The sequence below is a fragment of the Xenopus tropicalis genome, chromosome 2 (assembly GCF_000004195.4).
Source record: "Xenopus tropicalis strain Nigerian chromosome 2, UCB_Xtro_10.0, whole genome shotgun sequence".
Taxonomy (NCBI): domain Eukaryota; kingdom Metazoa; phylum Chordata; class Amphibia; order Anura; family Pipidae; genus Xenopus; species Xenopus tropicalis.
The window spans coordinates 174,597,514-174,621,902 of NC_030678.2; the positions used below are offsets into that span (position 1 = coordinate 174,597,514).

At 47.7% G+C, this 24,389-nt stretch overlaps 2 protein-coding genes and 2 pseudogenes across 4 annotated transcripts; all 4 read right to left on the bottom strand.

Annotated features, from left to right (window-relative positions):
• Positions 1-24,389, bottom strand: part of LOC116406442 — a 954,163-nt pseudogene that overhangs the window by 128,116 nt on the left and 801,658 nt on the right.
• On the bottom strand, positions 289-2,339 carry LOC100495989 (odorant receptor 131-2). The gene has a single exon (XM_002942522.4). It carries the CDS (start codon positions 1,189-1,191, stop codon positions 304-306), a length of 888 nt encoding a protein of 295 aa, XP_002942568.4. The 5' UTR covers positions 1,192-2,339; the 3' UTR covers positions 289-303.
• On the bottom strand, positions 5,422-19,679 carry LOC100496553 (gastrula zinc finger protein XlCGF48.2). Of its 3 annotated transcripts, none has more exons than XM_012958086.2 (11): positions 19,390-19,461; positions 17,437-17,560; positions 17,121-17,288; positions 16,924-17,044; positions 16,470-16,561; positions 15,031-15,103; positions 14,058-14,146; positions 12,330-12,375; positions 11,997-12,100; positions 11,759-11,828; positions 5,422-6,113 (listed from the first exon to the last, which is right to left on the bottom strand). In XM_012958086.2, the coding sequence occupies exons 1-11, from the start codon at positions 19,446-19,448 to the stop codon at positions 5,467-5,469; spliced, it is 1,593 nt and encodes a 530-aa protein (XP_012813540.1). In that variant the 5' UTR covers positions 19,449-19,461; the 3' UTR covers positions 5,422-5,466. The 3 variants fall into 3 exon arrangements, with proteins under 3 accessions (XP_012813540.1, XP_002942459.1, XP_004912294.1); XM_002942413.5 differs by lacking the exons at positions 5,422-6,113; positions 19,390-19,461 and adding exons at positions 8,121-9,509; positions 19,476-19,679; XM_004912237.3 differs by lacking the exon at positions 5,422-6,113 and adding an exon at positions 8,121-9,509.
• Positions 20,598-20,690, bottom strand: LOC116409053 (annotated as a pseudogene).

Genomic DNA, 24,389 nt, shown 5'->3' on the forward strand with positions numbered 1-24,389 from the left:
TTTCTATTGTGTAGTTCTAGGTTATCTGAAAGCAGTTCTATTGTGTAGTCTGAAAGTTCAAATTCAATGCACCTACACACCAATATTACAGCTAAATAAATTAATTTATTGGTTTAAGAAACAAATTAAATAGTAGAACCTGTTATTAGATTCCAAATGAGCCAAAGTATCCCTGTAATACTGTTGCCTTGACCCCTTAAGCTTAAAATTGGCCAAACTCCAACAAAATGTAATGGTAACAAGCATTTCGGCATAAAATCAGAAATAAATGTTTAAAACAACACTTTAGGATTTACTTCACCTTTATTTCCTTACAGAATGAATTCTTATAAAATGTTTGCGAATCACTTCATCTCTTAAGCCATAAATCAAAGGGCTGAGGAACCTGGGCAGGCAGGTGAACAGAAGGAAGGTGGAGACGGTCAAGAGAGAAATGTAATTAAATGGGTATCTCTCTGTAATGGAGGAGAGCAAGGAGGTCATGCAGAGGAGGAGCTGGAAGGCATGGAGCATGACGGTTTTGCTGGCCTTAATGGCGGATGACTTTCCCGAGCCGATGCTTTTGGCCACCAGTAAAACCTTGACGTAGGTGAATAGGATGATGAGGGCAACCAGGGAGAAGCTGATGGTGAAGGTGAGAGTTCTGATAGTGTTCTGTTCTGGTGTCACTGACAGAGCCCCCTGACTGCACACCATGGGGCGGAGCTTCCCAAAGGCCGAGCTGATGGTGATGAAATCGGCGAGATTGGGGATCAGCGCCACTGTCCAGATCACCACAATGGCGACCGTCGCGTTCCTTACAGTGCAAAACTCTGCGTGTCTGAGGGGAAAGGAAATGGCCACATAGCGCTCTAGAGACATGACCGCCAGGTTGTACGGGGTCACCCTGTATGTGGATGTGGCTACGGTGTATGTAAAGTAACAGAATGGCACGGGGAGGTATATCAGGTACCAGGCGCCCAGGAACAGAAGGAGTCCTGTAACCAGGTAAATTGTGTCATTGACCAACATGTGGGCAAATAGCAGGTAGCGAGTGTTGTCCCTGAGGTGGGGGGTCGCCAGGATGATGTGGAGAATGACGATGATGGAATAGAGGAAACAGCAGAAGCAAACGAGGGTGAGGATCACGATGGCTATGGAGCCTCGGTTGGTCTGCGGCCAAATCAGGGTCACCGTCACATTGGTGTCCATCGCTCTGGGACTTCTTATGGCACAAGGGCAGATACATGGGGGAATAAAGCAAAGAATCGTAAGAACAGAGAAATCACAGAATGGAAGGTCTATATGGGAAATTCCTTATAGGAACAGAATAGGGCTAGTATGGGAACATCATAGGGCCAGTATTGGAACATCATAGGGCCAGTATTGGGCTAGTATGGGAACATCATAGGGCCAGTATTGGGCTAGTATGGGAACATCATAGGGCCACTATTGGGCTAGTACAGGAACATCATAGGGCCACTATTGGGCTAGTATGGGAACATCATAGGGCCAGTATTGGGCTAGTATGGGAACATCATAGGGCCACTATTGGGCTAGTACAGGAACATCATAGGGCCACTATTGGGCTAGTATGGGAATATCATAGGGCCACTATTGGGCTAATATGGGAACATCATAGGGCTACTATTGGGCTAGTATAGGAACATCATAGGGCCACTATTGGGCTAGTATGGGAACATCATAGGGCCACTATTGGGCTAGTACAGGAACATCATAGGGCCACTATTGGGCTAGTATGGGAACATCATAAGGCCACTATTTGGCTAGTATGGGAACATCATAGGGCCACTATAGGAACATCATAGGGCCACTATTGGGCTAGTATAGGAACATCATAGGGCCAGTATTAGGATAGTATAGGAACATTATAGGGCCAGTATAGGAACATCATAGGGCCAGTATTGGGCTAGTATGGGAACATCATAGGGCCAGTATAGGAACATCATAGGGCCAGTATTGGGCTAGTATTAATTAAATCTCCATAATATTAATGGGAGGTTTCCCACACTTATCCCATTGGCAAGATAGTATCCTCCATAGAAAGGAACAGTGATTGGCAGATATGACATTCCACCTCACAGATATTATTGCATTGGAGACTGACCTACACATATAGCTGGACATGTATAGAAGGATAATAAGAAAGTAACTCCCAGCTGCCACTTCCAAAAAATGCCAATGGCCAATGGCACACGTAGTGATATTAGGTGCTTTGACTCCTGTAATATTTAGTACTTACCTCTAGGGTGGCACCAAACTGTCCCCCATTGGCTACTATGGCAATTGGTTGGAAACACAGGCTGTTCCATTTCCAAACAACAATGCACTAGCAAATGACAGCCCAAGTACTCATGGGAAATTTGGTATCAACCCCCAGAGCTCACTCTATCTATCTTTCTATCTATCTATCTATCTATCTATCCATCCATCTATATCTGTCTATCTATCCATCTATATCTCTCTCTCTCTCAGACTGGCCTATCTGGACATTGTTTGAGTGATTTCCCAGCAGACTCAGGCTTAATGGGCCTCTAGCCTTCAATGTAAGTTGACCTAATTTTCTAGGTGTCTCCAGGACTCTCCCTTTTCCTTCTCCCTATATTCCCATGCCATCCAAGATTTTCCAAGCTGTGGGACACTATTTCACACATTTAAGGGCTGAATTATTAAGAAACTTTGATGCCATGTCATCAAAAAGGTCTATGGAGATCTTGGGCATTTTTGGGATCATAAAAATCTCTTTGAAGGCCACATTCAGCCCATGGGCCTCCAGTTGGACAGCCCTGCCCAAGGTCACTGCAGGAGTTTCATAGTTTTACATCCTGCCAATCACAGCCTATGTACCCCTGTCCAACTGTAATGCACCCAAAACCCAAATCACTCTAGCACCCTGTACAGATAAACGTCATGGCCCCACTGGTCTTATTGGACAATTCTATGTCTGGCTTTATAGGATCCCAGGAATGATAGGATGGGGTTGAGTAGAACATTACTGAATGTAGCCCCCTCATGGCAGCCTTGCCAGGAAACAGAGGGACAATGGAGGGGGCAAACAGGAGAAATGGGTTAGAAAGGGAAGAGAATAAAGGGCAAAGAAGATGGGAAACAGAAGAAGAAAGAAATCTAAATGTAGAAGAGAAACATAGAGAAAGAAGAAGAGGTCAGAAGAGGTGAGAATGTAAAATGTTGGGGAGAAGAGGCAGGAGAGGAGGAATATGGAAGGCAGGCCTAAGGTTTAACACTTACATGGGGGACAATATATACTATTCCCTACATTACTCAGTGTTACAGCTTTCATACAAAGGGAGAAGAGAGAAGGTGAATGAATAGAGATCTCCTGCATTATTCTCTATCACTCTAGTAATGACTCTGTATTCTCCCACTATATATATATATATATACAGGCATCATATTGATTGCAGCTGGATACAGCTCTCTGAACCTACTGTGCGGCTATATATATATATATATATCTGTATAAAACTTTCAGCCAAGCCCTTTACATTCTCCAGAATAAAGATTCCCTTTGATTCCCTACAAATAAATGAGATACTCACAGTCGATGGGTTGGTTGGCACGGCCGTCTCACCGGGCAAACACAGGCTGCTGGGTAATTCCTATGCAGAACTAATCACGTATTGTAACGTCTGGAAATATTTATACTCACTGTATTTCCCAGTTGCCCTCAGCATCTTTAACCCTTTGGCTGGAGAGTTGCGCCGCACGTTGCTCCGCTCCCTCAGGGGCTGAGGGTTTTATTTATATCCACTCTCTCTGCCCAAAGCAAGTTCTCCCCTAAGGCTCCTGCTGGATATGAACATCTGCTCTTTCCTTAATGGCCCCCAGTGGCACATAATATACCGGATCAGTACCACCTAGGTCGGCCCTTAGGGCTTTGTGACCTGTGTAATAACATGGTGGTACTGCGCTGAAATGGAAGTAGAAGGTGGTCCCTGGTCTGGGGTGGGACTTCAGGCCTCACCTTCTCAGTAAGTGTATGATCTTCTCCAAGATGGCTACAGGGAGCCCTTTGTATCACTAGGTGGGGCCTGCTCTGTGCTGGGCACTAAGGCTTTATTCTGCCCCATGGCCTTTCAGATCTCTGTCCCACTGGGGGTAAATTCCTATTATGTAATTGGGGGCACTGAGAAGGAACCAGTCTGGTTAAAAGAACTTCTGAAGTTCCATGAAAAAGTCCTTATTTGCAGTATTCTCTGATCTATAAACATCATTGTAGCCAATACAGCTAACCATACTACTCTATAACTAACCATATCCTGCTAACCCTACTGCACTTGGTACATAAAGCACTTTGTATTCAATTCCCTTCCTCTGGACTGAGGTTCACAACAGGCTGATTGGCTGACATATCTTGGTCTTCCATGCCACCCAAAGGGCCCCCAAGCCACTTGCATATCTGGGTCTTTCATGCCACCCAAAGGGCCCCCAAGTCAATTGCATATCTGGGTCTTCCATGCCACCCAAAGGGCCCCCAAGCCATTTGCATATCTGGGTCTTCCATGCCACCCAAAGGGCCCCCAAGCCACTTGCATATCTGGGTCTTCCATGCCACCCAAAGGGCCTCCAAGCCACTTGCATATCTGGGTCTTCCATGCCACCCAAAGGGCCCCCCAAGCCACTTGCCTATCTGGTCTTCCATGCCACCTAAAGGGCCCCCAAGCCACTTGCATACCTGGGTCTTCCATGCCACCCAAAGGGCCTCCAAGCCACTTGCATATCTGGGTCTTCCATGCCACCCAAAGGGCCCCCCAAGCCACTTGCCTATCTGGTCTTCCATGCCACCTAAAGGGCCCCCAAGCCACTTGCATACCTGGGTCTTCCATGCCACCCAAAGGGCCCCCAAGCCACTTGCATATCTAGGTCTTCCATGCCACCCAAAGGGCCCCCAAGCCACTTGCATATCTGGGTCTTCCATGCCACCCAAAGGGCCCCCAAGCCACTTGCATATCTGGGTCTTCCATGCCACCCATAGAGCCCCCAAGCCACTTGCATATGTGGGTCTTCATTGCCACCCAAAGGGCCTCCAAGCAACTTGCATATCTGGGTCTTCCATGGCACCCATAGAGCCCCCAAGTGACTTACATATCTGGGTCTTCCATGCCACCCATAGAGCCCCCATACCACCAACACTTGCAAGTCCCTCCTGTGATTCACATATACAGAGACACAAATAAACATATACACAGCCCCCCAAAACTTACTCCTAAGGAACCCCCTCTAATGTATTACTTTATTCTATAAAGGCTGTATAGATCTTTATCCATGCAGGTACCTTACTTTGGATAGGTGGGTATATGAGCTCTATTGCCCTCCCCCTCCCTCCATCACTTGGGTTTACCCCCACACCCATATCTCTTTACGAATCACTGCATATCTAATAGACAACAGAGACAACGGGGCTGTTAATCGGACCTTTATTTAAGGCAAGGGCCCATAATCAGATCATAGATGTTGACTTTTGTAATGCACAGCGAGAGAAGACTTATAGGGGAATGGTTTCCCGCACTTCCCACAGGTGTATGGTTTCTCCCCCGTATGGACCACCTGGTGGGCAGCAAGTACCCTCTTGACAGAGAACCATTTCCCACAAACAAGACAGGGGTAGGGTTTGGCCCCGGTGTGGACCCTCTCGTGCGTGTTGAGGTTGCTTTTGTGCTTGAAGCGTTTCAGACACTGAGAACACGAGTATGGTTTCTCCCCCGTGTGGATCCTCTTATGGATGAGCAGATGTTCCTTCTGGCTGAAAGACTTGCCGCACTCGGAACACTTGAAGGGTCGGAATCCCGAGTGAATTCTCTGGTGTCGAAAGAGATTGGATTTCCTGGAGAAATATTTCCCGCAATCAGAACATGTGAATGGTTTCCCCCCTGTCTCTTGAGCAAAGTCCCCTCGGGGGAATGTTTCTTCATGGATCATGTTCAAAGCCGTCTGTCGGGCCGCCTTACTCCTCTTCTTACTTCTCTTCTGCCTCCATCTTTTATTGTTGCCACAGTTGCTCGGGGCAAACATGGGCTCCTGTTCTGTATAGTCCTGGTAAAGGAGGACAGGGGGCAGTTCTTCAGGTTGACTTACCTCTTGGAATGGGTCACCTACAAGTAAACAAGACACAGCCCCCCGGTGAGTATTGGCTCGTTACTTATCCCTATCCCACCCACAAGGGCACATAGCAGAATGTCCCACGCCTCCTCCCGTCCTCCTCATTGCTCATTGGCCCCATGGGGCTAACAATGTGCCCATTGGATCATCCTTCCTGCCCATGTGACTGACATATCAGCAGGCACTGAGGCTTCCAGGGGCAGATGAACAGACAAGAGAGGGCAGGGGGTACCTTAGGGCTATGTTTTGCAGCCTAAATGCTTTATTTGCCAATGGGAATATAATTGGCTCTACAGCTTTCAGGTTCACAAGGACCCTTATGGAGTCCATGCAGGCCACACCCACACTCCCATTAACTCCACCCAGCTTGTGAGACCCACCCCCTTTTCAATTCCTGTGGCTCATCATTCTAAATAAATTTTACACTGCCCAATAAGAAAACAGGGGAACAAGTTGGGAGATTTTAACCTTTAAAAAGCAAGTTGTAACTACTTGTCTACTGGAACAACTTATCCACATGATCTTATCAACATCACCAACTGAGAATTTTCATGCAGAATTGTTTCGGATGTGGGTTTCTTGCAGGTAGAGCCCATTTTAGATCCCCTCCACCCATTCAGTTTATGCAAAGTGATACCCCTCCCATTCAGTCTAGGCACGGTGACTCCACCTATTCAGTCTAGGCACGGTGATACCCCTCCCATTCAGTCTAGGCATGGTGACTCCACCTATTCAGTCTAGGCATGGTGGTAGCACCCATTTAGTCTAGGCACGGTGACTCCACCCATTCATTTTATGCATGGCGATATCCCTCCCATTCAGTCTAGGCACGGTGACTCCACCCATTCTGTCTAGGCACGGTGATACCCCTCCCATTCAGTCTAGGTATGGTGACTCCACCCATTCAGTTTATGCATGGTGATACCCCTCCCATTCAGTCTAGGTGACTCCACCCATTCAGTCTAGGCACAGTGGTAGCACCCATTTAGTCTAGGCACGGTGATACCCCTCCCATTCAGTCTAGGCATGGTGACTCCACCCATTCAGTTTATGCATGGTGATACCCCTCCCATTCAGTCTAGGTGACTCCACCCATTCAGTCTAGGCGACTCCACCCATTCAGTCTAGGCACAGTGGTAGCACCCATTTAGTCTAGGCACGGTGACTCCACCCATTCAGTCTATGCATAGTGATACCCCTCCCAATAAGTCTAGGCACGGTGACTCCACCCATTCAGTCTATGCATGGTGATACCCCTCCTATTCAGTTTAGGCACAGTGACTCCACCCATTCAGTCTAGGCATGGTGACTCCACCTATTCAGTCTAGGCATGGTGGTAGCACCCATTTAGTCTAGGCACGGTGACTCCACCTATTCAGTCTAGACACGGTGACTCCACCCATTCATTTTATGCATGGTGATATCCCTCCCATTCAGTCTAGGCACGGTGACTCCACCCATTCAGTCTAGGCACGGTGACTCCACCCATTCAGTCTAGGCACGGTGATACCCCTCCCATTCAGTCTAGGTATGGTGACTCCACCCATTCAGTTTATGCATGGTGATACCCCTCCCATTCAGTCTAGGTGACTCCACCCATTCAGTCTAGGCACAGTGGTAGCACCCATTTAGTCTAGGCACGGTGATACCCCTCCCATTCAGTCTAGGCATGGTGACTCCACCCATTCAGTTTATGCATGGTGATACCCCTCCTATTCAGTCTAGGTGACTCCACCCATTCAGTCTAGGCACAGTGGTAGCACCCATTTAGTCTAGGCACGGTGATACCCCTCCCATTCAGTCTAGGCATGGTGACTCCACCCATTCAGTCTATGCATGGTGATACCCCTCCTATTCAGTTTAGGCACAGTGACTCCACCCATTCAGTCTAGGCACGGTGACTCCACCCATTCAGGTCATATAGGGGGGGGACTTACTTCTTCCACATGTAAGCTTTTCATTTATGTTTATTGTAATGACACAATGTAAATGGTGCACAATTTGTTAAATTATTTCTCCTTTATTTATTCATATTTTTGACATGAAGATCAATTATATGCTGAAAAAGTCAAAAATTGGCAAGGAGTGTACGTCACATGACTGTAATTAATGGAGTGGACTGGAAAGAGATGCTCTACTGACATTGGGCACATTCCCCTCCCTGCGCCCAACCACATTGATCTTATTATACAGCCTTTCCAGCCTCTTCCTCAGGGGCCCCAAATGAAGGCAAATAATCAGGCTCCCCCTAGGGGCCAACCCCTCGTCTGGAAACCCCTACTGAGTGTGGATCTTGATGCGCAATCACATGACCTTTTATGTATTAGGGATGCCTCAAATCCAGAATTCAGTTTGGCCTTTTTCAGCAGGATTTGGGCAAATCCACGCTCTGGGCCGAACCAAATCCGAATCCCTAAAATCAAGAAACTTTGTCGCATAAACAAATTAGGATTCAGTCTGGTAGTTGCCGAATCTTTCACAAGGATTTGGGCTTCGGCCCAATCCCAAAATAATGGATTCGGTGCATCCATACTATATTTATTAATATAATGATAAAAGCCAGTGGATTTCTTTATGGGGGGGGGTTGTTTATACAGAAGACAAAGCCTTTGCAGTAGTTGGGAACAGAGACCTCCCACAAACAGGGGCAACGTCCCCAAAATACAATCACTTTCTTCTGTGCGTTCTCTGGTGGGAATGCAGAGTCGACTTGCGCTTGAAACTCTTCCCGCATTCCGTGCACGAAAATGGCCGCTCTCCCGTGTGGATCCGCCGATGCGCCAAGTGGTGCCCGCTCTGCTTGAAGGATTTGCCGCAGTCACAGCACACAAAGGGTTTCTCCCCGGTGTGAATCCTCTGATGGATGACGAGAGTGGACTTGTGCCGGAAACACTTGCCGCAGTGCGCACAGGCGAACGCTTTCTCCTCGGTGTGAATCCGCTGGTGTATGATCAGGTCGGACTTTTGGCTCAGGCATTTGCCGCACACCAGGCACATGTAGCTTTTCTTCTTCGGCGGCTGCTCGGGATTGGTCGAGTTATAAAGTAATGTTTCTGCGCTTTCATCCCTTTGAACTCTTGGGTGAGCGGCTAAATCTTCCCGTGCCTCGTACCCAAAGCCACCGTACGTCGCCTTATTGGCGTGTAGGATTTGGTGCGACCGAAACTCCAACTCACTGCTAAAAACTCTGCCGCATTCCCTGCAGTTATAATGATACCCCGACGGGTCCTTTGGGACGGGTAACGCGGGGTGGCTTTCCGGAACGTTCATGGGTTTTCTTCCATCTCCGCAGAAAGGAGGGGCCGTTACAAAGTTCCTGTTTCCAAAATCCGGCATTGATGGTAAAATGGGACGTGCGTCTAACTGGGCCTCCCAGGTGATTGGGTTTCCTGTTAGAGAAAGAGGCGAATCACTCAATGGAAGGGCAATTTATCAAAACAGCTGTATGAAGGGGATCTACCAGGCACTGACTGTGTAGGAATATTGGTTCTACCGAGCCAATGGCTCAAGGCTAATGCCACAAGGGGCTGAGAATAAGGCCCCACACTTGCACCAACCTGCTACCTTGCCTGTACCCCGAAGCACTGTCTCTGCCCGAGCGGAGGTAGGGTCGGACTGGGGGATGAAGGGCGCTCCAGGGCTCCCGCCCAAGGGGGCCTGCGCCGCCGCACCCCCCCCCCTCCCAGGGCCCCCCACCCGATGTCCTCCCCCTCCCCCGATGTCCTCCCCCACATAAATTTAACGCGCCAGGGGAGGAACGGTCGGGCAGGGGGAGCGCCGGCAAGGGTCGGGTCTGGGCCGCCTAGGCCCACTGGGATTTTTCCCGGTGTCCCGGCAGCCCAGTCCAACCCTGGGCGGAGGCAAACGGTGGATATCAGCCAAAAAACACTTTGAATTCCCAGTCAATATCCACAGCATAGGGGCTGATTCTCAACCTCAACCTTCTGCAGGCTGAGAGTCTGCCCCACGTGGTACTAGCCTTTGGGCAATGACACATGAAGAGATTAGTTGCCCCACTCTAGCGCTGACTATAAATCTCCACCGAATGCTTTCCTATCACCCATAGGAAAACACATTCATTCCAAAGTCGCCCGAGGTTCCTTGCGAGGCAAGAGGAAGAGACATATTTAGGCATGCTAAATAATAACATAACATGGTCTGCCCAGTAATAGTTAATTGACCAAGTTATTGAGTTTGTAAAAATACATTCTATTGCACTATGTAGAGTCCTGGGATAAACCCCCCCACAGATATAAATCCCCTCTCTGTGGTTCTCAGAATAACACCGGAGCCAGTTGCCAGCACCTCTGGCTGGAAGAGAACGGACCAATCACTTGCGGAGCGGATTCTTCCAGGAGTCGGTTAGAAGAGTAAAAGGAGGTTTGCACGAAGTGACCAATCAGGTGTAAAAGCATCCGAAATAACTGCATTTCCTGGTGTTTCCTGAACAAAAAGAAGCCATGGAATGTCTGTGCAGAGAATCGGAGGCATCGGGCAAACGGGCCGAGGTTTGTTCCTGCCTGGCAAGGCCTGAAATCTCTGCTCCTCCTTGAAAAACCTTCATAACTGTCGGCAGAACGTCTGACAGTCGGTGGGATAGTTATTTGTATTCCTGAATGGGCTGCATTATAATAAAATAATCATTTCCAATTGGAAGGCCAAATCCAAGCTGGGAGGCCCAAATGGGATTATCTTCAGCCCGTGTGGTGCTGGTCGGTGCCATGATTGCAAGACTTTACACCAATCTTAAGGTGCCCACACATAGACCTATTTCAGCTGCTGATATTGGTCCTTTAGACCGATTCGGCAGCTTATCTGCCGATGTATGGGCACCCCTGACAGGCCCACCCAAACAATTGAATTAGCCCGATATCGCCCAACTGTAGGTGGGTACATTGGGAGAAGAACCGCTCGCTTCATGACCTCCCCAAACGAGCAGATCTAACAGTGTATGGCCACTTCACTCGGTTCTCACTTAGCCACATACTAGGCTTCCCAGGTACTGATCTCCCCTTTCACCATCTTTGTTTTGCAGTCTGAGGCACCGCAGCCCTGACCCCCAGATAGAAATGAAGGTTCAGTAACCCTATGCAAGGCTACAGTCTCTGCCAACCCAGCAGGTTATACTGACAGTCTATTTGTAGAAGAAGCAGCTAACTCTGAACCTATGTGGCTGGGGATGTCTATTGGTGGGGAATTTGTGGCGAGACCCAATCAGCTCACATTCTCTTTGCTGGCTGTCAGTCTGCTAGCAATTCCCCATAGACAATACAATCCCTGAATGTTCACCCTCCATGTTTTCTTTCTCTGCCAACTGAATGATTTAGTCAGTACAATCCCTCCCACACACTGACCCCAGTTTAGTCCAGTTTATAAGGACAGAGCAATGAATTCTGCAATTTTCCTGAAGGCTCCAGTGGCAATTCTCCAATCAGGAACTTCTCATAACGGGACACCTATATCCGGCTTTCCTGATTGGACACCCACTGGCGAGAAGCTTCATTGGTTACATCCACACACCCCACCCCCTAGGACTGATCGGTTCCCAAATATATTACATATACATTTAGCAAAGCAGGAAATGTATCCCCCTCCCGTGCAAGTCACCTATAGACCAATCAAAACCAAGAGGTCTCACCTGTGCTGATCTCTGCAGGGATCTCCTCCTCCTTACACCGTTCCAGTACTATCACATCTATCTGTTCCGCCTGCAATACAAACCCAGAGTATGGTTGGTCATTGTTTTACCTTTGAGTTAACTTTTATTATGATTCTAGGCACAGTTCTGGGCAAATACCATACACAGAACGTGCTAGTAAGAGAATATGCGATTATCGGGGGCTCTGACATGTATGGGGGGTTTCCGAATGCGATACCTGAAGACCCTGTGTAATGGAGTTCTCTTCTTCCTGTATGAAATCCTGTGAGTAAGGAGGGCTGTGGGCCGTGTCTGCAATGTTTCTGCTGCTCGTGGCTTCATCTGCCGGAGAGAAACGAAAGGTCAGTAATTATGCCGACTGCCCATAGTAACCACTGGTAACATGACGTGAATAGCTCAGCTCTCCATTCCGGAGCTTGAGGGCCCCCGAAATACAGGAAGGCTGCATGGGGGGAACCTTGGGAGCAGCCATAAAGCATTTATGTCGCCAATAACATTAAATACTATTAAACCCCCCCCCCACCTCTATCAGTGAGTGTTATTGCCTGACCTGAGCTCATTTCCGTCGGCGTTTCCTCATCTTCCTCCTTGTAGCCCTACAGAGAGATCACATTGATTTCCTTACGAGCCATTGGCTGTGTGGGTAATACACGGAGATATGGCATTTGAATACAAGATCACTTATTTGGAAATACATAATAATATAGTTGCATTCTGGGATCCCAACTGCATTCTGTGCAGTATCATTGTAACCAATCAGATAAGCGCTTTCATTATTCTATTTGTAAACATTCCGTAACAGCTAACCAATTGCTTGCTATGGATTACTGAGCCAAGTCAAACTTTACCCACATAACATAAACCTCAATAACAATAACTGCATGATACGGTGACATACCTGCTGGATCATTACAGGTCAGTCTGTGGCTAACATGGAATATTTAAAGGGGACCTGTCACCTTATGGGAGAAGGAAAGGTAAAAACTCAGTAAGCTTTATCAGAAAGGTCTATGTCAGTAGTTCCCAACCTTCCTAATGCCGCGACCCTTTAATACAGTTCCTCATGTTGTGGTGACCCCCAACCATAAAATCATTCCTAAAGCCATGGGAAATATGTGTTTTCCGATGGTCTTATGCGACCCCTGTGAAAGGGCTGTTCGACCCAAAGGGGTCCCGACCCACAGGTTGAGAACCGCTGGTCTATGTAAATACAGCCATAAACACCCACAGAAACGCTGCACTGAGTCCTCTGTCAAACACAGGATTTCTTGTCTCCTTTTTTGTACACGTTCTTCTGTGTCAGACTTCCTCTCTAAGAAAAATCCTTCAAGGCTCAGCTCTCTCCTCCCTCTCCCCCCTCCCTTTTTCTACTCCCCCTCCCATCAGAATTCGCTCCCCCTCCCACCAGAATTCATTCCCCCTCCCACCAGAATTCGCTCCACCTCCCATCAGAACTCGCTCCCCTTCCCTCCCCCCACAACTCGCTCCCCCTCCCCCCACAACTCGCTCCCCCTCCCTCCCTCCACAACTCGCCCCCTTCGCTCCCCCTCCCTCCCCCCACAACTCGCTCCCCTCCCTCCCCCCACAACTCGCTCCCCCTCCCTCCCCCCCACAACTCGCTCCCCCTCCCTCCACAACTCGCTCCCCCTCCCTCCACAACTCGCTCCCCCTCCCTCCACAACTCGCTCCCCCTCCTCCACAACTCGCTCCCCCTCCCCCCACAACTCGCTCCCCCTCCCTCCACAACTCGCTCCCCCTCCCATCATAACTCGCTCCCCCTCCCATCACAACTCGCTCCCCCTCCCATCACAACTGTGCAATCTGAGCTACCAGCAGCTACAGCACGGAAGCTAGTTAAGCAAAATAAACTTTACATACACTGTTTAAATTAAATAATTCTTGTTCCCCTCAGTCTTGGAATGACACCGCAAGCAGGCAGCTGCCATTTTGTAAAAACAAAGCTTTGCATCATTCCAAAACCTTGTTTATGCTTCACAATGTGGCCCCTTATACCCATGCCCATACGCAATTATAGGCGATGAGGAAGGAGGGGTAATGTGAGAAGTACAACAACAACATCAAGGAAGTGCTGAATGGAAAGTGAAAGTTATTGTTTGCCCCACCTCTATGCCTCAGGCACAGAGGTGGGGGCAGGCAATATATGATTGACAGCTTAGATTTTTAAATTCATTATAATAAGAAAAAGGAGTTTTTATGTTTAATTTGCATTCTACAGCTTTTTGTGTGTAGGGACCCGTTTAACGGTGTCATTACTTACCAGTGGGATACCATCACTTTCACTGGCACAGTGCTGAGAATAAGAAGGGATTGGGCATCTGTCTGGGGCAGTCTGGGTTGGAAATGGCTCTGTAGAAAAACACACAGTGACAGGAGTGGGCATTAGGGCTCATTTACAAAGATAAGAGAACATCTGAATGCTATTCACTAAGGTATCTGTCTCTATAAAAGCCCCTCTATAGAGTACTTGCACCTTTGGCCTTAGATAACTCCGCCCAAAGCAACGCATGGGGTAATAGGGGGCGGTGCTTTATTTGCCTGCTGCACCCACACACATCCAGTAGATTGGCACCTAATTAATCATAACTAAATTGTGAATTATGGGTTGTGAGCCGTGCATTTGAGTTAAAGGGTAAGTATGCCTTTTATTTTAAAATCTTCTATACTCACTGCCTCTGCTCCAATTAAAATCAATCAGGCATGCCCAGTAGGCACCTCTTTGAGGTCTCCATAGTCAGAGAGAGAAGGAGGGCTCAGAAAGCAAAAGGGGGTGGAGCTTGACACTAGACAAGGAAGTCAGTAAAAGAGCTGTAGCTGAACTGGATGTAATAGAGAAACAAATCTGGATGCAGGGAGTGAGGAATGTTATTCTGGGGGCTGTACAGAGTAATTCTGGGGGATTTTAAAATAAAAGGCTTATTTACCCCTTAATTCAAATGCACGGTTTACAAACGCATGCAAATCAGCAGATTCACTACCCATAATTCTCAATTTAGTTATGACTGATTGGATGCAAATCTGCTTATGCTTTAATAAATGAGCCACATTGATTTTAATCATATGTGCAAATGTCAGGGGCAGATCTCATTGGCTGTGCCCCAAAGGAAGTTGAATGGCGGTGTAAGTACATTACTGGGCAGCAGGGGGTGAGACTTTCACTGGTTACTATACAATGGGGAATGGGAAACGCACAAGTGAAGGGACAGGGAGTGACTATTTTTTTTCCTTCTTACCCAGAGGCGTCTGATTAGGAAGCTCCTCCTCCTCCTTCCAGTGCTGGGGTACCGTGCCATCTCCTGGCTCCATCTGGGGGACACAAGAGTCACAGCCATCAGGTAAGTGTCACCTACCTCTGCTTATTGGTCAGTGTATGATTAGCTGTAACAAGGATACATACAGCATTGCTTAAAGGGGTGGTTCACATTAACTGTTAGTATGATATGGAGGGTTATATATTATGAGACAATTTGCAATTGGTCTTCACTTTTTTTTATTTTTTTGTGGTTTTTAAATGATTTAGCTTTTTGTTCAGCAGCTCTCCAGTCTGGGATTTTAGCAGGTATCTGGTTGCTAGGGTTCAAATTACCCTAGCAACCAGGCAGTGGTCTGAATGAGAAACTGGTATATATATATATATATATGAGGAGAAGTGCTGAACCGAAAGATCCGTAATGAAAAGTAGCAATAATAATAAAACTGGAGCCTCACAGAGTAATAGGGTTTGGCTGCCGGGGTCAGTGACCCCCATTTGAAAGCTGGAAAAAGGCAAAATATTTCAAAACTAAAAGAAATAAATAATGAAGACCAGTTGAAAAGTTGCTTAGAGTTGGCCATTCTATAACATACTAGAGTTAACGTAAAGGTGAACTACCCCTTTAAAGGGGCGGTTCACCTTTTAATTAACATTCAGTATGTTATGGTTTTTTTTAATTATTTGCCTTCTCCTTCTGCCTCTTTCCAGAGTCACTGACCCCGGCAGCCAAAAACCTATTGCTCTGTGAGGCTCCAGTTTTATTGTTATTGTTACTTGTTATTCCTTATCTTTCTAGTCAAGTTCTCTCCTATCCATATACCAGTCTCTCATTTAAACCACTGGCTGGTTGCTAAGGTAATTTGAACCCTATCAACTAGATAACTGATGAAATTCCATAGTGGAGAGCTGCTTAACAAAAGTGAAATAATAATAAAACAACAACACGAATAATAAAAAATGAAGACCAATTGCAAATTGTCCCAGAATAAGACTCTCAACATCCTACTAAGAGATAACTTAAAGGTAAACAACACCTTTTAACGGGCTGTGTAACTGGGGCCCTCCGGCTGCATCTGCTGTACAGGCCACACCTACAACTAAAGAGTCAGAAATAGCAATTGATGTTGACGAATAGCAACAATGACCCCAATAATATTTAAGGCCAAACCGTGTGGTCATTGGTGTGGGTGTGGCTTAAAAAGGGAACATGGTTGATTGGAAGGTAAATGCCCTGGTTTGAACTGCCCTCCCCAGTGCAACAATATACAGTCCACAAGAAAATGGCGGTATAAAACGTTACTACCCTACATACGCTTACCTACCTTAACCTGGTCTGGGCTTACCAGCAGGGAGCGCTTCATTTTTGTGCCTCTCTAGAGAGATATCGGCCAATCAAAGCTTGCAATCCTGCTTTCCTACCTGGTAATTCGGAGGGATCAGTCTGTTCTCCTCTGGTGTATTGTGGGAATATGCAGGGAGGCGGCATCTTTCTGAAATCTCTGGAAATTCACCTGTAAGAAAAGAAAATCAGATCCCAGGGGATCACCCTGTTTGTGGGATTTGCCGCTAGACCTCTCAGTCAGTGGGCTGCCCCCTGGTGGTGGGAGGTTTATGCTCAGGTGGGATCAGACTTTCTATTTGATTTTCAATTGATATTTTATAAGTCCCATAAGACAAGCTTGGGGGTCCTTATCAACACTGGGCAAATGTGGACCTGGGCAGGAACCCATGGCAACCAATCAAATGTTTGCTGTCATTGTTCTACTTGCAAAAAAAAAAAGCTAATCGCTCATTGGTTGCTATGGGTTGCCGCCTAGATGCAAATTGTCCCAGTGCTGATAGGTGAGTGCCCAAGGCTGTAATAGTTCCTTACTCAGTGGGGGACGGTCCTTGCGTGGCCTGGCCTTTCCTTTGTGCCGCTCCTTGTGCCCTTCCCTGTATTCCCTCTCCTCTATGGTGACACGAATAGCAACGTCCTCGCTCCTTGCCGGAACCTGAAACAAACCCAACGAAACACTCAGGATCTGCAGGGAACCCCGGACTTATTCTAAGGCTCTCAGTAAACATTACCTCACAGGGCAGCGGCTGATGGGCCCTCCTGCTACTGTTACTCTCTGGGGGCTGAGACCTGGGCATAGGGTCTTTATGTGGGCCCTGAACCGTGCAGTATCCTTCCGATACATTGGCGCTGCTGCTGGGTACAGAATGGCCATCTTGTTTTTTCACAACAACACAGTCCTGTCGAGAGATAAATGAACATTTAGAGAGATATTTACCATTCAAGGTTCTAAGGTTAAAAAAAAAAAAGAAAGTGGGGTTGAGACCCTGTTAATTATATTGTTGTACAGCGCCGTGTAATGTCTAGAACATCCCCGGAACCGCTCACCTCTCCCGTCAGCAGCCAAATGATCTCCAGAATGAGATCCATGATCCTCTCTGTGGCCGGATTCCTGTTCAGTGGATTACACGGGTTCTCCTCAGGGAGCTGGAGCTGCTCCATATTCTTGTGCCTGAGTATAAGGAGACAAATGCTGTATGTTCAGGACATTACAGGGAATAGAAAGGTGAATATGAGTGGGTGGGTGAGAGTGTTTGTGAATGTAAGTGCGTGACTGTGAGTGTGGGTGAGTGTGTGTGTGTAAGTGGGTGAGTGTGTGTGAGTGGGGGTAAGTGGGTGTGTGTGAGTGGGTGTGTGTAAGTGGGTGAGTGTGTGTGTGTAAGTGGGTGAGTGTGTGTGAGTGGGGGTAAGTGGGTGTGTGTGAGTGGGTGTGAGTGGGGGTGAGTGTAGGTGAGCCCAATGTCTGTGCCCACAGGTATCACCCATTCGGGGCACAGGTATCACCCATTCGGGGCACAGGTATCACCCATTCGGGGCACAGGTATCACCCATTCGGGGCACAGGTAACACCCATTCGGGGCACAGGTAACACCCATTCGGGGCACAGGTAACACCCATTCGGGGCACAGGTATCACCCATTCGGGGCAAAGGTATCACCCATTCGGGGCAAAGGTATCACCCATTCGGGGCACAGGTATCACCCATTTGGGGCACAGGTAACACCCATTCCGGGCACAGGTATCACCCATTCGGGGCACAGGTATCACCCATTCGGGGCACAGGTAACACCCATTCGGGGCACAGGTAACACCCATTCGGGGCACAGGTAACACCCATTCGGGGCACAGGTAACACCCATTCGGGGCACAGGTAACACCCATTCCGGGCACAGGTAACACCCATTCGGGGCACAGGTAACACACATTTTGGGCACAGGTATCACCCATTCGGGGCACAGGTAACACCCATTCGGGGCACAGGTATCACCCATTCGGGGCACAGGTAACACCCATTCAGGGCACAGGTAACACCCATTCAGGGCACAGGTAACACACATTTTGGGCACAGGTATCACCCATTCGGGGCACAGGTATCACCCATTCGGGGCAAAGGTATCACCCATTCGGGGCAAAGGTATCACCCATTTGGGGCACAGGTATCACCCATTTGGGGCACAGGTATCACCCATTTGGGGCACAGGTATCACCCATTCGGGGCACAGGTATCACCCATTCGGGGCACAGGTAACACCCATTCGGGGCACAGGTATCACCCATTCGGGGCACAGGTATCACCCATTCGGGGCACAGGTATCACCCATTCGGGGCACAGGTATCACCCATTTGGGGCACAGGTAACACACATTCAGGGCGTGGGCACAAGCACGCAAGGTAGATGGAACACAGTTTATGCACCTATGGGTGCCACTACATGAAGCAAAGACAAAGTGCATGGGATTTGGGAGATGCAGAAGCCATGGGGGTTATAAGTGCTTATGGGGTGGGTACCGGGTTCTACCAATCCGCACCAAGGTGGTTACTGTGCCCTTCTGCACTAATAAACTAAAAGTGTAGGGCCCAGTGTCGCTGCCCTATTTGCCCCCTGCCCCCCTCTCATGGCACACAGCATGCACCCCCACTGACACAGAATGACCCCAATCCTGCCAAGGAGCTTGCCATTAGCTTTCATGGCACCTATCTGCACATACATCACATGGCCATATAGCCAGCCCCACAGCAGCTGTTGCACTACAAATCCCAGCATCCCCTCCTGCCCCATAATGACCTGTATGCCCCAAAGCTCTGCATTTTGTTCCCAATAAAATAAATGCCACCCAGAACTACAGACACAGGCTTCACCAATACAACTCCCTGCACCCCTACATGAAACAACAGCCAAAGCAACGCTGTGATGAAACATTAATGGAACCCAAAAGCAGGCGAGTCAGGCCGCTTGTGGAGGATGCTGGGAACTGTAGTTCAAGAAGAAGGCCAGGATACCGGGGGTAGCTGCTTACACCCCCATATTTAGGGGCCGGGGTTCCGGGGATTACAGTCATTATAGCAGAGGCTGATAATGTACTCACTCAGGTTCCCTCCGCCAATCAGTGAGCGCAGCACAACCAGCTCCTTCCGGTAATACCCGGACATGTGACCTGTGATGTCATCGGAGCGCCTCTTTTTTTTTGTGTGTGTTTTTTATTTTGGCCTCAGTTTGTGCCTTTCACTGCCCGACCGGCTGTGTATCTGCCCCGCAGGAACCCATATCATTCTGTGCGCTCAGAACCTCAGCCAGACCTTCCTTATTATCTTTTGCCTTATTATCTGACTGATCCCTCCGGGCCCCCGTACTGACTATTGCTCCTCAGTGTGAGGGCTTACAACGTCACTTTTAAACAAACTGCAGACGTTGATATTTTGAGACAGGTTGCAGTTGGTCTTCATTTTTTTTTATGGTGTTTGAATTATTTGCAGCTCAGATAAACAAATATTCAGTTGCTAGGGTTTGGGTTAACCTATTTTTTTTTATTGAAGCCCGTGCGTGCTTCAGTCACCCAAGTGCAAAAAGTGCTCACTCAAAAGTGCCACACAGTGCATAAGGGAAGCACTTAACGTCTAAAGAGCCTAAGTCCAAAAATCCAGGTTCACCCGGCTAAAAGGCGCAGCAGCAATCCCGAATCTTCGGGAATCCCCTCGCCAAAGCTCAGGGGAACCCCTTTATCCCCGACCAAAAGACCAGCGGGTGGCAAGGGTCTTCGGATCCCCTTCGCCGCAAGACTAGGGGGATCCCTTTATCCTTTCCCCTCCTAGCCGAAGCAGAGAGGGGTCAGGGTACAAGTGGACCTCCGAAGAGGTCCCGCCATCAAGGTGCGCCCACTCCAGGTCTATTGCACCGAAATCCAAAAATAAGTGCTTTAAAAAATAAGTGCAAAAGTAATGAATGAATGAAAAACATAGATATACATATAAAAGTGGCTTTAAAAAAGCCTCAGCCTTCCGGCCGAAATATAAAAATTTCTCTTGCCCCTACCAAAAGGTCTGGGGCTAGAAGAGCATAAAGTGCAAAGCAAATAAAGTGCCAGGTGCTTCACCAAAGTGATTCTCTGGCACCCCAGGGGTGCAAGTCCTGGGGCTCTGTCACGGGCCCAATTATCTGTTGCAGGCCCTTTGGCCAGAGGATCAAGCGCCTCTCTGTCCTGCATGTAGATGGGGGCTGCATTGTCTCCGATGGTCGGGAGACAATCCACCCACAGCAAGAACAGATACTACACTTGATCTTAGCCAAAAGGCCAAGAAGCGGTTTGGGTTAACCTATTAACCGGGCAACGGAGTGAAGAGCGGAATAGGCATAGGCGATATCAGGCAGCATTTATACCGGCCGGGCTGGTAACTCTAGTATCCACAGGGAAAAAAATAAAAGTAAAAAAAAAAACAAGTGGAATAATTCTGGGGGTGTCATCGACAGGGAGGGTCCTTGCCATGGGGGGGCAGTGACACTGGGGCAGGGCCATGACATCACAGTTCGCAGAGATCAGGAGATTTTACCCCATTTTTGAACCCACAGAAACCGGGTTTTCAGCCTCTTTAATAACCCAGTTTTCTGATTCAAAACCAATCACCGAGCAACACTATTCTCAAGAAACATACAAAATCTATTTTCATTGAAACTGTCAGACCCAACTTGCCCAACCCATGAGTCTCTGTGCCCCTCTAGTGCCTATGGGAGAAGGGAACATTCCTGGACTCCTTGAAACAGCATATACCATGGGTTATCCCCGCCCCTTCAGTTGATAGGACAGGCCCCCACCTCTACCTTCCCAATTAAAAATGCATATAAACCATCCCTCCCCCCAGACTCACTGTCTTTTTTCCTGTCCTGGTTGGTAGTGCAGGCGTTTCTTTGTAACGCTAAATATTTTTCTTTTTGACTCACCTGGGTGTCAGTCCATACACCCGTCCGGAGCCAGTTCTCTCTATTCTCTCTCTGCTCCGAGGTCCCTTCTTAACCCCGCCTTTAGGCTGTGGACAGTTGGGAGCCCTGTTAGGTGGCCAGGGCTGGTAAGGTTGGTAAAAAACTTGTATACCAGGGGGAATTTGGTTTGGATCGATTAGGCATTCTCCCGTTTGCGCGTTTTCGCGCGGTGGCGCGAAGTCGCGCGTCTGCGCACACGGAGTCGCGCGTCTGCGCGCACGGGGGCGCGCGTCTGCACGAAGTTGCGCGTCTGCGCGTGTCCAAGCGGTGCGCAATGTCGCGCGCCTGCACGCACAGAGTCGCGCGTCGGCGCGTGTTCGCGCGCGTCGGCGCGAAGTCGCGCGCCACAGGCGTAATGACGCAGGCGCGTCGGCGCGAAGTCGCACGCCTTTGGCGTAATGACGCAGGAGCGTGACGTCATCCAGGTGCGTCTATTTCTTCCGCGAGTCACGCTGGCTCGGCGTCCTGTTGACTTCTGCTGACTGCTGGTTACTTTCTTCCATTTGACTGTAAGTCTTAAGCTTTAAGTTTTAAGTTTATTGATATTTCTTGGAGTATATGGTTTTTTGTATACTCCTCTCTTTTTTTCTTCTTCTCTTAGGTTATCATGTCTGCCAATTCCCCCAGTGGTCCACCAATTAGAGGTAGTAGGTGAGTCAGGTGTGGTAAGTGCTTGGTAAAAAGAGAGAATTGGTACTTACAATAATTCCTTTCATATGTTTTGTTTTAGCAACCCTGCTCCTAATGAAAAGGCTAAATCTACTTCAAAAAAGAGAAAGGCCTGTCATGCATGTGATAATCCCAGAATTGAAGGCAAGAAATTGTGTCAAGATTGCTTTAACCAATTGGGATCCTCTGAGAATACTCCTTCAACTTCTTCAGGTCAGGTGAATGAGTTGATTACTTGGATAAAGAAAGCAGTTTCTTCTTCTCTTGAGCCTGCAAGCACTAGTCAAGGTCATGGCCAAGAATTTTTGTCTGAAGTTTCAGAAGAAGAAGAAGATTTTCCTGATCCAGAATTGGAGTTGTCAGGTTCAGATGAGGATCCAACTTGTGAATCAGGATTTGATCTCACTCTGGTAGAACCTTTAATTAAAGCTGTTAAAGATGCTCTGGATCTGGCTCCCAAGGAAGTTAATGAGTCTAAAGCTGATAAAATGTATGGGAAAAGATCAAAAAGACAATACACTTTTCCTTTCCATGAGGTGGTTAAAGACCTTATTTCAGCGGAGTGGCGGAAGCCAGAAAAGAAAGTTGCTATTTCTCCAAAATTTGACAGGATGTATCCATTTGAGGAATCTGAAGTACTTGGATGGGAAGTACCAAAAGTTGATGCGGCCATTTCAAAGTTGGCCAGGAATACAGTACTGCCAATAGAGGATGGTGCGTCATTCAAAGATCCTATGGAGAGAAGGATGGAAGCTGCATTAAGGAAAACCTTTCTGGCAGGGGCTGCAGCATTTAGACCCGCTATAGCTATGACTTCTGTGTCTAGGGCTAGGAGGCTTTGGTTAGCTAATATTGAAGAAGCCTTAATGAATAGAGTGGATAGATCCAACATTATTGCAGCATTAGCTGAACTGAAGCTGGCGGCAGAATTCTTCTCTGAGGCATCCATGGATCTTGTGAGATTGATGGCAAGAACAACTGCTCTCTCTGTGGTAGCGCGTAGAGGTCTTTGGCTAAGAAGTTGGTCGGCTGATACAGCTTCTAAGATAAATATTTGTACCTTACCATTTATGGGTTCCATGTTGTTTGGACAAAAACTGGACGATATTATCAAAAGGGCTTCAGGAGGAAAAAGTTTTTTCCTTCCGCAAGATAGAAATAGAAGGCGTTCTAACTACTTTCAACAATCCTACAGACAGAATTTTAGAGATTTCAGAGCCTACAGACCTGGTAGGTCTTACTATAGGTCTCAGTCATGGAGGGGAGGTCAGAGCGCGCTTCCTAGAGGGCAGAGAGGACGAGCGGCTACCTCTAGTTCCTCAAATTTTCGTTCCTTTAGAGGTTTCTGAAACGAGGCCTTCCCAGGTTTCAAGCGTCGGAGGAAGATTGACAACTTTCTTCGAAACCTGGGCAGTATGGTGCACCGACGAATGGATTCTAAATATTCTCAAAAATGGTTACAGAATAGAGTTCAGACATCTTCCACCACAAAAGTTTTTTCAGTCCCGGATCCCAGTGGATTACGGACGGCAGCTGGCTCTTCAGGAGTCGGTAAAGACACTTTTTCTCCAGGGAGTCATCACAGAAGTTCCTTTTCAAGAAAGAGGTCTAGGAAGGTATTCGCCTCTCTTTCAGGTCTTAAAACCAAACGGAAAGTATCGCACCATCTTAGACCTAAAATTGATGAACCAATATTTGAACACTCGTTCATTCAAAATGGAGTCCCTAAAGCTGATATGCGCAAGTATTTTTCAGGGAGATTGGATAGTATCTATAGATCTCAGAGATGCATATTACCACGTTCCAGTAGCTCTTCAAGATCAAAGATTTCTGAGGTTCGCAATAGGTTCTTTCCATTTCCAGTTCACTTGTCTACCCTTCGGGCTTTCAACTTCACCAAGAACGTTTTCGAAGATTCTGATTGCTCTAGTAGCTCATCTGAGGATGTGGGGAATACAGATATTTCATTATCTGGACGATCTTCTGATAAAGGCTACTTCCAAGGAGAAGCTGATAACAGATGTTCAGATAGTTCTGCAGAATCTTCAGTCTCATGGATGGATTGTCAATTGGGAAAAGAGCAATCTATTTCCTTCACAGGAGATCAAATTTTTGGGGGCTATCATAAACACAAGATACATGACTGTTTCTCTTCCGGTACAACGAAGATTGTTAATAGTTCAAGAAATCAGAGAACTATTGGAATCTTACCAGGTGTCGACCAAACAAATTATGAGGATTCTGGGCCTCATGACATCCTGTATAGAGATGGTTCCTTGGGCTCAGTGGCATTCCAGGGTGCTTCAGAACTGGTTCCTCAGGAAATGGAACAAAGTGAATCTGCTCCAGTCCTTCATTT

What these genes read in the sequence shown, in the direction of transcription:
- LOC100495989 (XM_002942522.4), bottom strand. Translation starts at nt 1,191, where the DNA reads ATGGACACCAATGTGACGGTGACCCTGATTTGGCCGCAGACCAACCGA.
- LOC100496553 (XM_004912237.3), bottom strand. Translation starts at nt 19,448, where the DNA reads ATGACTGTAATCCCCGGAACCCCGGCCCCTAAATATGGGGGTGTAAGC. An exon ending in AAAGTGATGGTATCCCACTG is followed by an intron (nt 12,376 to 14,057) that starts GTAAGTAATGAC and finishes ATCTCTCTGTAG; the next exon opens with GGCTACAAGGAGGAAGATGA. An exon ending in CCATTACACAGGGTCTTCAG is followed by an intron (nt 11,829 to 11,996) that starts GTATCGCATTCG and finishes TTTGTATTGCAG; the next exon opens with GCGGAACAGATAGATGTGAT.